General features: G+C 39.9%; 1 protein-coding gene across 1 annotated transcript; it reads right to left on the bottom strand.

Annotated features, from left to right (window-relative positions):
- Positions 1–2,302: 2,302 nt before the first annotated feature.
- On the bottom strand, positions 2,303–5,852 carry NPS (neuropeptide S). Its single transcript, XM_088020092.1, has 3 exons — positions 5,725–5,852; positions 5,529–5,610; positions 2,303–2,473 (listed from the first exon to the last, which is right to left on the bottom strand). Exons 1-3 carry the CDS (start codon positions 5,850–5,852, stop codon positions 2,303–2,305), a joined length of 381 nt encoding a protein of 126 aa, XP_087876218.1.
- Positions 5,853–17,249: the final 11,397 nt, after the last annotated feature.

Here is a 17,249-nt window from a genome sequence, read left to right on the forward strand (position 1 = left end):
GTTCTTTTCCTTCTCTTTCAAAAAAACTCTCTCCAGGTAAGAAATGAAACCTAAGCAGGTTAAGGTACAGCTGACCAGAACTAACTCATAGCGTTACTCGTCCCTTGGGATGTATGCATTCTGAGGGCTTCCAAAGCTTTGTCTGAGGCAGCTGACTCTAAAGGTGAAATTCAGGCCTCCATCAACACTCCCAGATGACAAGGAAAGGGCAAACAGTCATAACATCTGGCGACCAACTCATCTCCACCTCCCGCCACTCAAGGCCATTCTCCCTGCAGCCTTGGGAGCAGGCAGGCTCAGGGCCCTGCAGGAACTGTGTCAAGGACTGAATACAGTCCCCTGGCCACATGGTTTCTACACTGGCTTAGGGTTCACTTTCCCCAAGGTTGACATGGTTAGCCTTTGGTCACCTCTCTAAGGACACTATCCCAACACGACTTGGAAGTACTTTTCATCTTAAACACTTTATTCCTAAAATCTTAGCAAGAGGTGCAATTTCTTATCAGAAAGTAACTTTCCCTACTGCCAGTTTTTTGTCTAATACAGTTTTTAGAGTGCCACTACTTTTCCATAGGCCTTTTTCCCCCTGAGGTTAGAATGATATTTTATAATCCAGAAGTAGGAAAAAAATTTTCCAATTATGTTTTTAGTGTTTTATTACTCCAACTAATCCATATAAACGCAGATAGAAAATCTGGAAGATTTCTTTGCAACAATAATCTCTTCCCTACACAAGATGCCCAATGGACACCGCACTTACCGGGAGCATATTAAGGCAGCAACTATTTGTCAACTTCACAGGAGCAAATAACACCTACTGGGCTAGGTAGTTAGCCTCCTTGCCAATAATGCCAGGCAGATAAAAAAAAGGATACTAGATTCCTTGACAATCTGCTGTTGGAATTTCCAGTTTATTGGAAGTACTTTGCATCTCACCTGTTAGGCCTCATGGTGCTACAGAGCCTGTGAGCAGACAGGACCTAACAAACAGATAAATTCCTTCGCCGCATTTCCAGGTGCTCCTAAAGAAGTTTGGTCATAGCGGGTAGGAAGGGTGGAGCTGCGGCTGGCAGCTGGTTAGATTTCTAAAGCTGTCCCCATAGGAACAAAGGCCAGGACCATAGGGACAGAAAGCAAAAGGACATGAGGGTCCCTAGCCCATTTTTTTTTAAGTGCATGAGGACTTTTTCACCTCATCTGTGTCTATACACATAGAATGAAGTGGAAAACATAATGATTTTCTTGGTCAGAATGCCCTAAGCGTGTTGCAGAATCAGACATGAACATACACATTTATTAAAGTTAGGCCTTGGAAGAAATAACCCATCAACCAATGTTGCATTATCCTTTTAAAAGAAGTAATGTCAGGGGGCACCTGGGTGGCTTAGTTGGTTAAGCATCAGACTCTTGATCTCAACTCAGATCTTGATCTTGGGGTTGTGGGTTCAAGCCCCATGTTGGGCTCCACACTGGGCATGGAGCCTACTTAAAAAAAAAAAAAAAAAAAAGGAATGTCAGGAGTTTCAGTGGAAGGAAAGTCCAGGTCTTCCCTGGAGACGGAAGGAGTGGGGCATTAATCAGCACAACTTGGGAGAACCGGCTCACAAAGTGCTCCCTGACACCGCAAGCAACCAGCAGTCTCTCTGTTGTCATTATTGTTACCAGCAGTGTTTCTGTGTTTTAAGATAAAAGGAAACAACAAACTTCCAAGACAAAACAAAAATCCATGTCCAAGTATATTTGTGGGAAAGAACAGCAAGAATTACTCCCAGAGGGTACTGGTGATGTTTGTTTCTGGTATCAATCAATTGAGTGAGGAAAATACAGTGGTAGCATAAATCTTAACTTTGGCTAATCTCACAAGACTCTCTTAGAAGCTGAAATAGCACATCTCAAAAGAATTGGCCATGTTGAGTCATTTCAGAATGCGGTATTTAAAAGAAAAAGAAAGCAGTATTATGATATTACAGTATTACAGGCAGGAAAGAAATCATACCATTGTCCTTACAGTAAAAAAATGCTCACACTTTCTGGACAATTCAAGATCAAAGCAAATGTGTCCGTCCTTAGCGAGGGAAGTTGCTAACTGATCACATAAATAGTTTATTCTCTTGAAAGGGAAGTTTGAGGCAGGTTTACATTTTTTTTAAACTCAATTTACTCTCTACCACCTCAGAGAGAAATGATATTTAAGAAATGAGAGCACACCAATGCTTAATGATAAAGAAATAACTGACTTTTAGCACATTAGTCACACTCTACAAAGTTTGAGATTAATTCCCAGAGTCCTTTGCAAACTTATTCATGATTTTGCTCTTCGAAAGGAAGTTTTTTTCATCCCTGTGCCAACTCCATTGCGAAAGGACTTTTTCATAAACATCTTCTCAAAAATGGGCTTTAGAAAATCTAGTCCCTTGCTCCTGTCCATCCTGGTTGGGCAGCTGTTCAACAGGATGAGAAAGTAATCAGGGACCTGGCAATTCAGAGGGGGGAAGAGGGAGAGAATACAGCTTTAGGATGAAAAGTTTATTTCAATAGTAACAATTTTCAAAATCTTAAGGCTATAAATCCAATGTCTCCAACCTTTCTGAGGGAGAAATTTTGCTAGAACACAACATATACTTTATTTAAATACAAAATATTGTTTAGCGCTCTCTACTCTCTCATCTAATTTTTATACTACTTACGTAATTGCTGTCATTTGGGATTTGCATCATACACCATACATAGTCATCTTGTTGCTATTACTTTATAAAGAATCTTTCAAGTGGCACTAATTAGTCCTAGAAAGTTTTTAAAAAAAATCGCTAAGAAAACCAATGCATGATAACCAAACTTCAGGGTTCAGTTGGAAACACTTTCCCTCTGATATTTGTCCTGGGTCATTTATACCAAGGTTTTCCATAAGGCTATCTTGCTACTTGAACAATAGCATCTTCATCTTTTGACTTTGGTTCAGTTTCTCATCAGTGGTTTGAAGGCCTGGATAGTGTGGGGGTACTTAGTCTTGAAGGAAGTACATGTCTGGAATCAAGAGTTCAAACTGGCCATCGAGTATATGCAGTTCAACCCCATACGTTCCAGATAAAGGAACCAAGTAAAAAGCAAAGGGCCATGTCCCAAGGAACAGGGCTGGCAGTTCCAAAAAGTGGGCCTGACCCAGAGATCAAGTAAGAATTTTCAACATTTGTCCTACATCCCCTCCTTTGTGGTTTCAGAGGATGTACACACTGATGAGGTACAACTGCAAGTTCTATCGATAAATGGAGCAAAAATGTATCAATGATCTTCTTTGTGGTAAATCCTTTATGTGCATCACCTCATTTTATCCCCTCAGAAAGCTCTATGTATAAAGTGTATTATCATTTTCTCAGTTTTATTTTTTTCATTAATAAGAAATACATTTATTTATTTTTTATGTTCAGTTAGCCACTCTACAGTACATCATTAGTTTTTGATGTAGTGTTCAATGATTCATTAGTTGCATATAAATGAGGAAATTAAATGGCCTGTAGGTCGGGCACCTGGGGGGCTCAGTTGGTTGAGTACCTGCCTTCAGCTCAGGTCATGATCCCGGGGTCCTGGGATCGAGCCAGGCATTGGGCTCCCTGCTCAGCAGGGCGTCTGCTTCTCCCTCTCCCTCTACCCCTCCCCCTGCTTGTGCTCTGTCTCTCGCTTTCTCTCTCTCTCTCTCTCTCTCTCAAATGAATAAATAAAATCTTTTTTAAAAAATGGCTTGTAGGTGAAGCAGGGATTTGAGTGGAAACACCTGACTCCAAGCCCATTTCTCAACCACATGAGAGCAATAAAAAGAAAAGGGGGCTGAACGGTTTTATTATAGGGAAAGAAACATACTACAGACCTGGGAACAGTCAGACAGAGTTTCAGAAATATTGGTCATGGGAAACCAATCAAAAACTCTTATTTGAACGCCCACTATGTGTTTTTCCCTATGTAAATGGAGGAAATCTAAGCATGATATAATGCCATCTATTTTAAATCCCCAGCAAGGAGGGGCCTATGAGTCATTTCAGGAAGGGAAGCATTCCAGTTCTTTCCAGAAATACTCATGATACCACCTTTGTATTGCAAAAGAAGTGCATCATTTCTGGTTATAAGATGCTGAAAACATCCCTAAAAAAATACTGATGTACTTTACTGATCACTGAAGGGAGTCCTTGCCAGAGCTGACTTGTTAACAGAATAATATGGTATACTTGCCTAGTTGATGTACTTTATGAAGTTCACATCAAATATTACATGAACCTATACATTGTTTGTCTGTAATTACTCACCTTAAACAGTCAAATTGGTACCATTGCTACATGAATGAGTTATAATGAGAATGAAATTGTCACATGCAAAAATAGAAATATGGAAGATGCATGGAAAGAAGAAACATTTCATTTACGGACAAACAGATTTGTAAGTACATTAGAAGAAAGTACATTCTTAATTAAAAAAAAAAAAAAAAGCCGCACACAAATGCCTCTTGTTCAACAGAAATGTCATGAACAAACCTTCAGGAAAAGAATGGAAAGTAATTAGGAAGACACTTGAGAAAAGATACCAATTTATGGGTTGTGACTCATCAACTTGATCAATATGGTTGGTGTCTTATAGAATCAATGACTCAATTAGTGTTGAATGCTCATAGGACTAAAACAGGAAAAAAGAAGCTAATTTAAGTAAACAAGTAATAGAAAAATGACAGATGCAAAGATTAGTAAGAAGACCAATAATATAAACAGCTAGATCATTATGTTTGGACATATATCTATTATTTAGGATTTATGTAGCATCTCATTATCCTAAAAGTAGTTTCATGAATTACATTGATTCAGTAATTACAGTATGCCAGGTTAAGTTTCAGTGAATACAAAACATTATCAGTGATGAAAAATATTTTAAAATTTTAAACAAAGCATTGACATTAAAGCAACTGAAATATCATGTAGAAATAGTATTAAAAATTCCAAAGAAAGACGTTCATTTTCTGAATGTTTTGAACAGTTCAATGATTAACATTAGACAATCAACATTCTTGAATAAACACATGAATTAATATTTTATGTGATATTTCATTGAGATATGGCATTTTATCTATATTCTGTTTCTGAAAAAGTTACCATTTTTGTAAAATTGGTAAATTCACTATTCTAAAAAACTGATCTATTGTATTTGTAATATAGTTTTAATGGTTAAATGTTCACTTTGATCATGAGTGGACATGTGGAATAAATAAATTGTCATGGGCAAAACTATGTACATTTTACACTGAAATGCATGCTTTTCTATGCAGGAGCCAATTCTTAAATAATTTAAAACAAATTTTAATAAGTCTAACATTATTTTTGTCACATAAACACTTCTTTTTACTAATTTCTTGACTCTGCTTATTTTTTCTCATTGAAAGCTCTAATAATAAGAGAAATTACTTTTCTGTCCCATATTCCCTGAGATTACTTTGAACTTAAACACTTAAAAGCCATCTAGTCAAGCATCAAAAATAGAGGCAAAACTCTTACCTTAGAAGGTGGAACTGGATAACACCAGAACACGTGCATTATAGAAATCAACAGAAGTAGAATAAGGCTGAATTTTAATGAGCTGTAGGGTAGGGGGAAAAAAAAAACCTAAGATTAGTCTCATTTAGGCAAGTATAAGTAAAAAAAAGCATATATGAACTCAACAGTTTTCTTTGTGGAAAAAGCAGTCTTTCACCTAATCATTTTGGATTTTCCAAAATTTCTGCAGACTGGTCGTTTTATTGCCAAATTCCTCACACTTACTGTCAGATCCTCCTTGGGTGACCCTTTTATACCAGAAAAGTTCAGGAGTAAAAATGTCATCACATCTCATCATATGTGACTAATTGGTTCTTTTTTTGTTCTTGTTAAGTTGGAAAAGGCCAATAATGCACAGGCATTGTCACTGAGCTACCAAGGACTGACTTCATTTAAAGTTTGCCATTAAAAATGTCCTTCAAAAGCATTGTCTTCTAAACTGTGTCATTGTGACATAGATAGCTAGAGGTCTCAAAAGAAACCACAAGTTTGTTTCGCTTAGAGTTTAACACTTAAACAGGATGGCATTATTTCTTTGAATGTCCAGCATCATGTTCCAGAGACGAACACAAAATACTTACAAGAATAAAGAACATCTACCCTCACAATGCACACAGATTATTTAAGTTTTCCACAATGGATTTCCCTACTTTAGGACTTCTGAAGTGAAAGCAGGGAAACAAGTATCATGTCCCTTTGTCACTGGTCACTCAAATAAAGGAAAGGCACTGCACCTATCCCTTTCCATGTGCATACCCAGGTCCAGGCCCAGAGTCCCGAAAAGGCTGCCTGCCATGGCCTCCTTTTTCACTCCAGGGCATAGAATTTCTCCAGGAAACCTCTGCTGCCCTTGCAAACCAATGGGCATCCACATTAATAAATTGATTCAGGAGTGCTAAGTGTGGACAGATGTTGCTGAAGCTTACAATGGAGAAAAACATCAAGGGAGGTGCTTTCTGCTTGGATAACTAGTGTTTCTGAGATGGAGCCAACATTTTTTGAATACAAAGCAACCGAGGGAAATCCTTGCTTCCTCAAGATCAGCACCTTTTGGAGGACAAAGCTGCCCTGTGTCTGGGACATTTGTTACCTGGCTGTCAGTGCTACATCCCTTTCTTTAGGAAACTGCTGCTTGGTATGATTCTCATATAGTTGTCGATCATATAGTCACCCTTTGTCTACCATGAGGAAAAGCAGGTGACCCAGATTCTCAAGAGAACAAAGGTCACAGGGATTAGTGCCAAGTTGGGAGCTGCGGCATGTGATCCAACATATTTATCATAGTCTTTTTGGGGATATTACTTGGAGGTTGGGAGATAAAGAGCTCTAAGAACACCAAAAACAAACACACACATTTACTTTTGGTGTCTCTTTAAACCCAGCTAAAATAAACACATAAGAACAAAAAGAATGGAAGAGAGGATGACAGCAAGTGTTTTGTTGAGTGATGAGCAATTGACCAAGTAGATCCTGAGAAAGGTTCTTATTAAAATAGTTTAGTAACAGACCATTAACCCTCTTAAGTCTTCATGGGACCAGTTGCTTTAGGATGTGGTGAAGGTGGCACTAAAAAGAAGAGGATCAGCTGGAAGTTTAAGACATGACTCAATTCAATCCCACATCCTCTCTCCACTTCCCATGTCCAAACAACTTCTGCCCCAGCAGAGGACTATAGGTCTATTCTACGGAAACGGTAAAGCAGAGTGTCTCCTGACCAAGGGAATCGGGTGTAGTGGTGTTAAGGGGTTACTTTTCTGAAAACAAAGGTTGAACAAGTATTACGCTCGGGACTGAGACCCATGGGTCTCTTTCTTGGCACAGCTCCTGCACACTGTGAGACCGGTCTTTATCCTCAAGACAAGAGAATGGAACACCTTCTCCGGGGAATCTGCCCAGCTCAAGATGAAAAACCTAGAGATACAGACATTAGGGTTCCCACATAAAAGCAGCCCAGGCAAGTGAAATCCACTAAAGTCCAGATCTGACAGTACCCACTAACACACACACACACAAATTTATGGATGTTTTAGCGCCCATTCTTAATGTAAACAGACAATTCAGAGATGCAACTGAAATGAGTACAAGATATTCATTAAGGCAGAACTGGTAAGAACAAAGAAAATGGGAGAGAAGTCCATAGCAACAGTGTTTTATCCTGAAAGAAACCAACAAACATGAAGTAAAAGTAACTTGAAAGAAACAGGAGAGAATGCAAGAGAAGAAAACTTAAAAAAAAAAACCAAATCACTAATATTCTCCCAGAGAGAAGAGGAAATATTGTATCTATCAAATAAGAAAAGAAAGCTATATAAAGCAAATCATTTAGAGGACAAAAAGCAGCTCAAGAAAATTAAAACTATTAAAAAAAAATCAGTAGAAGGATTGAAAGATAGGGTTGCATAAATCTCCCAGACATTACAGAAGAAAAGCTAAGGAGAAAAACTAAAATAATTAAAGAATAGCACCCCCATCCAGTAGTTCCAACATATAAATAATAGGGATTCTAGAAAAGAAAATGGAAAAAAAAAGAGAGGAGAGGGAATCATCAATAAAGAAATTCGAGAACATTTTCCATAACAGAAGATACTGACTTTTGGGAAGGAAGAGACTCATCAAGTGCCTGGCACTACAGGTCAATTTGACCCATATTAAGATACATCATCATAAAATTTCAGCATTGCATCTTACAACCTCCAAATTACCTACAAAGATTCAGACACCAGAAATATTTTGGAATTCTCAAAAATAATGTAAGAGGTTGGAAGAGAATAGAGCAATGCCTTCAAAATTCTGCAGAAAAATGATATCCAACCTAGAATTTATTCCCAACCAAACTATCCCTTAAGTGGCAGACTATAATAAACATTTTCAGATATGTAAGATCTCCAAATTATATTTCCCCTACATGCTTTGTCAGGAAGCATTTCAGGATATGCTCCACCAAAAGTAAGAATATGCACCTATAAAGAAAACGTGAGATACATGTAACAGGAGATCAATACAGGAGACAAAGCAAGAAACTTCCCAGGATGACGGATGGTAAGAAGAGATCCCCAGTGAGATGTGCACACCTGGCCTGAAGGGCAAAAAGTCCAGACTGGTGTAGCTAGATGATTCTGGGAGAGATTTCTGTAAGAAAATGAAAGCCTTAGAATATCTGCATATCTTGAGAGAAGAATTAGACAATGGGAGAATTTGGGGTTGACTTAGTGACAAATCTACAGAAAAGTAAAGAAAAAGAAAAGCAAAAGTACAGCAAAAGACATTTGTTCCAATTAAACAAAGTTATGTAAGAAACAAAAGTAATCACAGTTAACCACTTGACTCAGCAGAGAGTATCATTTGCACAGTTACAGTAATGTAATTATTGAACAATGATCTAAACAAAGGGTAATTTAACTAAATTGGGAGCTAGATTTTGGAAATAGTGCATTTCTGTAGTGGGGTGAATTGTCTAATTTGTACAGAAAAAAATCATGCTATAATGCTGAAAAATAAAAAAGCAAAACCAATCATGCTATTGAGAGATAAATAGACAATCAGCCAAAAAGTTTGAAAGGGATGACTCTGAGACAGGGAATGGAACAGGAGGTAGGAAGTGTATTTTTCACAGAAGTACCCCCCCCTTAGAGCTAGCTGATCCTTTAAATCAGGTGCATGTGATAAAAGTAAAACTTTAAAAAAGTATGTACTATGGACCAGATATATCTGGAGATGACAGAGAACATTTTTCACTACTATGTATAAAATGTTTGGCTGATAAGGAGGCCCATGCCAGAAGTCAGAGAAGATGAAGAGGGAGAAAGAGGAAAATAGGAAAGAGGGAGAGAGATTGAGAGAGGGACAGAGGTGGGGGGGGGGGAGAGAGAGAGGGAGAGAGAGAGATAGAGACCTGTAGGTATTGTTAAACTTCTGGATCCATACTTGAAAGCCATTTCTCTCCTCTGACACCCCATTTACATAAGCCAAACCTCCCTTTTTACACAGACTAGTTACTTCACAAGAAAGTTTAACCACTACACCTGAGGATGTGTTCATTTACTAAGCACTTTCTATACGCTGCAGATTGCACAGCCTCTTTCTCTGGGTCAGGGCAGTAAGTCTTCATCACAATTCTAAGAAGGCACTATTACCAGCTCCACCCTCTTTGAAGAGACTGAGTCTCATGGAGGTTAAACAGCCTGCCCGACATCAAGGGTGATGTTTATGAAGGGCACAGCCAGGCTTTGATCCCAGTTCTGTGTGACTTTAGAGACCACAGTTCAAACAGTGTGCCACAGTCCCCACTCATGGACCTACAACATCGTTCATCTACTCAGCTCTGGAGGAGACAGCACTTATGAAATTCAAATGCCCTGCCCCTGACCAACCAACACACACACACGCGTGCGCACACGCATGGCCACTTGAAGTTTAATCTTCTGTGTCTTTGAAGCACTATGTTAATGGGACTCTCTTGGTACCATTTCCCCAACCCATCACTTGACTATTCTTACATCCTTCATTTCCATCCCCAACCCCAGCTCATGACCTGATCCTTCCTCTAGAAATGACAGTGAGTTAGCTGGTTGTCTCTTGTTACCCTACTTTTCCAGGGCAGAGCAGCTCTCCACAATCTTAAGGCCCACATCCCCCTTTGCATCCTCAGAGATTTTGCAAGACAACTGTCTGAGACATATTTTGCACTCACCGTGACGGCGTCCTTTGGATGCTTAACCATATAGTGCCTTAAATGGCTTAATGTTTCTCTTCTTTTCCAGTGTTTGCTTTGTCTCCTGGGAACTTCGTGGGAACTTCACATTTCTGAAGATATTGCTGAGTATATTGCTGGTGCTTTCTTTGTTTGTTGAATTAAATCCATATCACTTGGAAACAGTTCAGTATAGGAGATCCAGGGACAGTATCAAATCTGCAAAACCTGGAGTCCCTCAAGGTCTAATTCTCAGTTGGAACAGACTCCCCAGGGAGTCTGATGTCAACAGGCTTTCCAAAAGTCCTTGATAACTCAGGCCTATCCCTACTTCTCCGGGCCTTCCAGTTAGAAGATTTTAGACCAGATGCTCTTGACTAGACATCCATGAAATCCCAAGGAGATCCATAGATGGGCTTTGGAGCCCTTAACTCCTCTAAAATTATATGTTGCTAACTGTGCTTCTGCGTGTATGGACATTCATCTGGGAAAATAAAGCAAAGCTTTCATCACATTCTCAGATTTCCTGAGATCTCCCTCCCCTACAGATAAGAATTACTGGCTTAAACATAAATCTATAATAAGTCCAAATTATCTCACCACAGATGAGGTCAAATGGATGGTGGTTCTTCCTTCCTCTGCCATCTACCCCCATGGCACTCCTTTACTCATATGTTTGGAAGGCTGGACCTGTAAGAGTACAAAGACTCAACTGGTGAGTGAAGCTGATGGGATACTCCTGGTGCATGCTTGATACGGTAGATTAAATCTTTGTTCAGATATATCCACTCCTCTTTTCTCTCTTTTCTATGGACGGAGTGTATGTCCCAACTCCTTGACTTTGTCATTGGCTCAGAAGACATAGTACAACAAAAACACGAAGAGCACTTCATGGTTGTGCTTGTCCTCCTGCACTTCTGTCCTTGCCCTAAGAAGAGCACACCCGTGTCGACCTGTGATCCTAGGAGGAAGATGAGAGACCCGTGTGGTAGAGCTAGCTCATAGCCTCTGGCCAGCAGTCAGCTGCAGACAAGTGAAAAAGCCTAGCTAAGGTTAGTAGAGGTGTCTAGCACCGTGAGCCTAGATCAGCCACCCCAGCCTGCAGAAATGTGAGCAATACTAAATAATTTATTGTTTTAAGTCAGTGCATTTTGGGGTGTTTTTGATACGGGAAACTAGCACAGTAGCTGTTCAGTAAACATTCATTAAAGGGAATAAATCACAAAAAAAAGGCCTTGAATGCTGTGTAAAGGAATCAGGAGTCCTTCTCAAATATAGCCCTGTAATTGTTCCTGGCATACTGGCCTTCCCTCCCCAACTCAAAAGATCACCTGACAGTACCACCTGGCCCCATGACTGGGGGCGGGGAACTCTCCTCCCACACTGACAGCTGGCCAAAGGGCAATCACCTCTCATATGTGCTAACCAAAATTATAGAGTAGGAAGCCTTTTAAATCAATTGTTCAACCCCGGCATATGTCCACAGGAAAGACTTCTGCCTTCAAAAGCAACTAGCACGGCATAAATCAATCCCATCAAACAATGTTTCACTCAAGAGGTGTTCCGTCTACTGTTCACTGGATATCTATACTTTGGTCACCTGCTCTGTTCTAGGCCCAGGAGACACAAGAGTGAACAAGACAACTTCATCTCTTGTCTTCATTGAATTCTCAGCTAAAGTTCCATTAGCAGGATTTGTGTTTGCATTTCAAGCTTATTAAAAACAGAACCTAAGTATCAGATAGGCAGACTCTGGGAGAGGGCAGGGCTGGGGCTCAGGTCATGTAAACAGCTCTGACTTCTTTTTTTTTTTTAAGATTTTCTTTATTTATTTTAGGGAGAGAGAGGATGAGTTGGGTGGGGGAGTGCAGAGGGAGAGGGAGAGAGAAAATCTCAAGCAGACTCTGCGCTGAGCATGGAGCCTGATACAGGGCTCAATTTCACAACCCTGAGATCATGACCTGAGCCAAAATCAAGAGTCAGATGCTTAACCGACTGAGCCACCCTGGGGCCCCAGAACAGCTCTGACTTCTGAGGCAGGGCCAAAGCTCCACCATCTCAGCTTCCTTTCCAAACTATCAGTCAAGGCCTGACTTCCTGTGAAACAGAAGCAGAGCCTTTGGCCGCTTAATTAAAGTCTAGGATCAAAATGTTTGAATCCACAACTTTATCACCAAACTAAATCCATCCTTATCTGTAAATGTCTAGGGCAAGACTCTTCTTTCAACTGGGTTCTGATTGTAGGGAGGAGATAGAATGCCAAGCACTGGCTACCTGAATATGGGTGGTGGCTTCTGGGCACGTAAAGGAATGAGAAATGGGACTGGAGTCAGGAGCTCTGCCTGGCATTGGCTCACGAGGGTTTTGCCTGCAACTGGACTGTCTCTTTTGGTGACCAAGTCTGTAGTCAGATGTCTGTGACGAATACCTATGGTGTAGTTAAAACATGTGAAGACCTATTGTCAACACCTAAAGGGCGGATTAGCACTGGACTCAGCCTTGGAATTTAATGTATTTCTCAGTGAAAGTTTACCTCTTATTTGTCACAAGGTAACTATCTTAGAGACACCCATGCCCTCCTCACAAATGTCCTCTTGACATCAGCATGAAAGCCAGAGAGAGAAGGAACAAATTCTTTTTGACTTTGCTTCTCCTTGGTCACCCCTAAAGTTGGGTGACACTTTCTGACTCATGCTTCAGAAGTTCAAGCACATCAAGTCAGACAGATCTTGGACTGAAAAGATGAAAGAAGTCTTCTTTTTTTTTTTTTTTAATTTTTTATTGTTATGTTAATCACCGTATATTACATCATTTGTTTTGGTGTAGTGTTCCATGATTCATTGTTTCTTCATAACACCCAGTGCTCCATGCAGAATGTGCCCTCTTTAATACCCGTCACCAGGCTCACCCATCCCCCTACCCTCCTCCCCTCTAGAACCCTCAGTTTGTTTTTCAAAGTCCATCATCTCTCATGGTTCATCTCCCCCTCTGACTTACTCCCCTTCATTCTTCCTCTCCTGCTATCTTCTTCTTTTTCTTTTTTCTTAAAATATGTTGCGTTATTTGTTTCAGAAGTACAGATCTGTGATTCAACAGTCTTACACAATTCACAGCGCTCACCGTAGCACATACCCTCCCCAATGTCTATCACCCAGCCACCCCATCCCTCCCACCCCCAACCACTCCAGTAACACTCAGTTTGTTCCTGAGATTAAGAATTCCTCATATCAGTGAGGTCATATGATACATGTCTTTCTCTGACTGACTTATTTCACTAAGCATAACACCCTCCGGTTCCATCCACGTTGTTGCAAATGGCAAGATCTCATTCCTTTCGATGGCTGCATAATATTCCATTGTGTATATATACCACCTCTTCTTTATCCATTCATCTGTCGATGGACATCTTGGCTCTTTCCACAGTTTGGCTATTGTGGACATTGCTGCTATAAACATTGGGGTGCACGTACCCCTTTGGTCCCTACATTTGTATCTTTGAGGTAAATACCCAGTAGTGCAATTGCTGGATCGAATGGTAGTTCTAATTTCAACTGTTTGAGGAACCTCCATACTGTTTTCCAGAGGGGTTGCACCAGCTTGCATTCCCACCAACAGTGTAGAAGGGTTCCCCTTTCTCCGCATCCCCGCCAACATCTGTCGTTCCCTGACTTGTTAATTTTAGCCATTCTGACGGGTGTGAGGTGGTATCTCATTGAGGTTTTGATTTGGATTTCCCTGATGCCGAGCGATGTTGAGGACTTTTTCATGTGCCTGTTGGCCATTTGGATGTCTTCTTTGGAAAAATGTCTGTTCATGTCTTCTGCCCATTTCTTGATTGGATTATTTGTTCTTTGGGTGTTGAGTTTGATAAGTTCTTTATAGATTTTGGATACTAGCCCTTTATCTGACATGTCATTTGGAAATATTTTCTCCCATTCTGTCGGTTATCTTTTGGTTTTGTGGACTGTTTCTTTTGCTGTGCAAAATCTTTTTATCTTGATGAAATCCCAATAGTTCATTTTTGCCCTGGCTTCCCGTGCCTTTGGTGATGTTTCTAGGAAGAAGTTGCTGCAGCTGAGGTCGAAGAGGTTGCTACCTGTGTTCTCCTTTAGGATTTTGATGGACTCCTGTCTCACGTTTAGGTCTTTCAACCATTTGGAGTCTATTTTTGTGTGTGGTATAAGGAAATGGTCCAGTTTCATTCTTCTGCATGTGGCTGTCCAATTTTCCCAGCACCATTTGTTGAAGAGACTGTCTTTTTTCCATTGGAGATTCTTTCCTGCTTTGTCAAAGATAAGTTGACCATAGAGTTGAGGGTCCATTTCTGGGCTCTCGATTCTGTTCCATTGATCTATGTGTCTGTTTTTGTGCCAGTACCATACTGTCTTGATGACGACAGCTTTGTAATAGAGCTGGAAGTCCGGAATTGTGATGCCGCCAGCTTTGCTTTTCTTTTTCAATATTCCTCTGGCTATTCAGGGTCTCTTCTGGTTCCATACAAATTTTTGGATTATTTGTTCCATTTCTTTGAAAAAAATGGATGGTATTTTGATGGGGATGGCATTGAATGTGTAGATTGCTCCAGGTAGCATTGACATCTTCACAATGTTGGTTCTCCCAATCCATGAGCATGGAACGTTTTTCCATTTCTTTGTGTCTTCTTCAATTTCTTTCCTGAGTATTTTATAGTTTTCTGAGTACAGATCCTTTGCTTCTTTGGTTAAATTTATTCCTAGGTATCTTATGGTTTTGGGTGCAATTGTGAATGGGATCGACTCCTTGATTTGTCTCTCTTCTGTCTTGTTGTTGGTGTATAGGAATGCCACTGATTTCTGTGCATTGATTTTATATCCTGCTACTTGACTGAATTCCTGGATGAGTTCTAGCAGTTTTGGGGTGGAGTCTTTTGGGTTTTCCACATAAAGTATCATATCATCTGCAAAGAGTGAGAGTTTGACTTCCTCTTTGCCGATTTGGATGCCTTTGATTTCTTTTTGTTGTCTGATTGCTGTGGCTAGGACTTCCAATACTATGTTGAATAGCAGTGGTGATAGTGGACATCCCTGCCGCGTACCTGACCTTAGGGGAAAAGCTCTCAGCTTTTCCCAATTGAGAATGATATTCGCTGTAGGTTTTTCGTAGATGGCTTTTATATTGAGGTATGTACCCTCTATCCCTATACTCTGAAGAGTTTTGATCAAGAAAGGATGCTGTACTTTGTCAAATGCTTTTTCTGCATCTATTGAGAGGATCATATGATTCTTGTTCTTTCTTTTGTTAATGTATTGTATCATGTTGATTGATTTGCGGATGTTGAACCAGCCTTGCAGCCCAGGGATAAATCCCACTTGGTCGTGGTGAATAATCCTTTTAATGTACTGTTGAATCCTATTGGCTAGTATTTTGGTGAGAATTTTTGCATCCATGTTCATCAAGGATATTGGTCTGTAATTCTCCTTTTTGACGGGATCTTTGTCTGGTTTTGGGATCAAGGTAATGGTGGCCTCATAAAATGAATTTGGAAGTTTTCCTTCCATTTCTATTTTTTGGAAAAGTTTCAGGAGAATAGGTATTAATTCTTCTTTAAATGTCTGATAGAATTCCCCTGGGAAGCCATCTGGCCCTGGGCTTTTGTTTCTTGGGAGATTTTTGATGACTGCTTCAATTTCCTTAGTGGTTATAGGTCTGTTCAGGTTTTCTATTTCTTCCTGATTCAGTTTTGGTAGTTGATACATCTCTAGGAATGCACCCATTTCTTCCAGGTTATCTAATTTGCTGGCATAGAGTTGCTCATAATATGTTCTTATAATTGTTTGTATTTCTTTGGTGTTGATTGTGCTCTCTCCTCTTTCATTCATGATTTTGTTGATTTGGGTCATTTCTCTTTTCTTTTTGATCAGTCTGGCCAGGGGTTTATCAATCTTGTTAATTCTTTCAAAGAACCAGCTCCTAGTTTCGTTGATCTGTTCTACTGTTCTTTTGGTTTCTATTTCATTGATTTCTGCTCTGATCTTTATTATTTCTCTTCTCCTGCTGGGTGTAGGCTTTATTTGCTGTTCTTTCTCCAGCTCCTTTAGGTGTAGGGTTAGGTTGTGTATTTGAGACCTTTCTTGTTTCTTGAGAAAGGCTTGTATTGCTATATACTTTCCTCTCAGGACTGCCTTTGCTGTATCCCAAAAATTTTGGACAGTTGTGTTTTCATTTTCATTGGTTTCCAGGAATTTTTTTAATTCTTCTTTAATTTCCTGGTTGACCCATTCATTCTTTAGTAGGATGCCCTTTAGCCTCCATGTATGTGAGTTCTTTCCGACTTTCCTCTTGTGATTGAGTTCTAGTTTCAAAGCATTGTGGTCTGAAAATATGCAGGGAATGATCCCAATCTTTTGGTACCGGTTGAGACCTGATTTGTGACCTAGGATGTGATCAATTCTGGAGAATGTTCCATGGGCACTAGAGAAGAATGTGTATTCCGTTGCTTTGGGATGGAATGTTCTGAATATGTCTGTGAAGTCCATTTGGTCCAGTGTGTCATTTAAAGTCTTTATTTCCTTGTTGATCTTTTGCTTAGATGATCTGTCCATTTCAGTGAGGGGGGTGTTAAAGTCCCCCACTATTATTGTATTGATGTCAATGTGTTTCTTTGCTTTTGTTATTAATTGCCTTATATAATTGGCTGCTCCCATGTTCGGGGCATAGATATTTACAATTGTTAGATCTTCTTGTTGGATAGACCCTTTAAGTAGGATATAGTGTCCTTCCTCATCTCTTATTACAGTCTTTGGTTTAAAATCTAGTTTGTCTGATATAAGGATTGCCACCCCAGCTTTCTTTTGGTGTCCATTAGCATGGTAAATGGTTTTCCACCCCCTCACTTTCAATCTGGGGGTGTCTTTGGGTCTAAAATGAGTCTCTTGCAGACAGCATATTGATGGGTCTTGTTTTTTAATCCAATCTGATAGCCTGTGTCTTTTGATTGGGGCCTTGAGCCCATT

Source organism: Eumetopias jubatus, unplaced genomic scaffold, assembly GCF_037043125.1.
Source record: "Eumetopias jubatus isolate StellerSeaLion01/CBP00866 unplaced genomic scaffold, mEumJub1_p1.0 scaffold_17, whole genome shotgun sequence".
Lineage (NCBI taxonomy): Eukaryota > Metazoa > Chordata > Mammalia > Carnivora > Otariidae > Eumetopias > Eumetopias jubatus.

Coding starts and splice junctions, on each gene's coding strand:
- NPS (XM_088020092.1), bottom strand. CDS start 5,852: ATGACATTTTTACTCCTGAACTTTTCTGGTATAAAAGGGTCACCCAAG. Junction 5,611..5,724: donor GGAAAATCCAAAATGATTAG/GTGAAAGACTGC, acceptor CCTACCCTACAG/CTCATTAAAATTCAGCCTTA. Junction 2,474..5,528: donor ATCCAGTTCCACCTTCTAAG/GTAAGAGTTTTG, acceptor CTGAATTGCCAG/GTCCCTGATTACTTTCTCAT.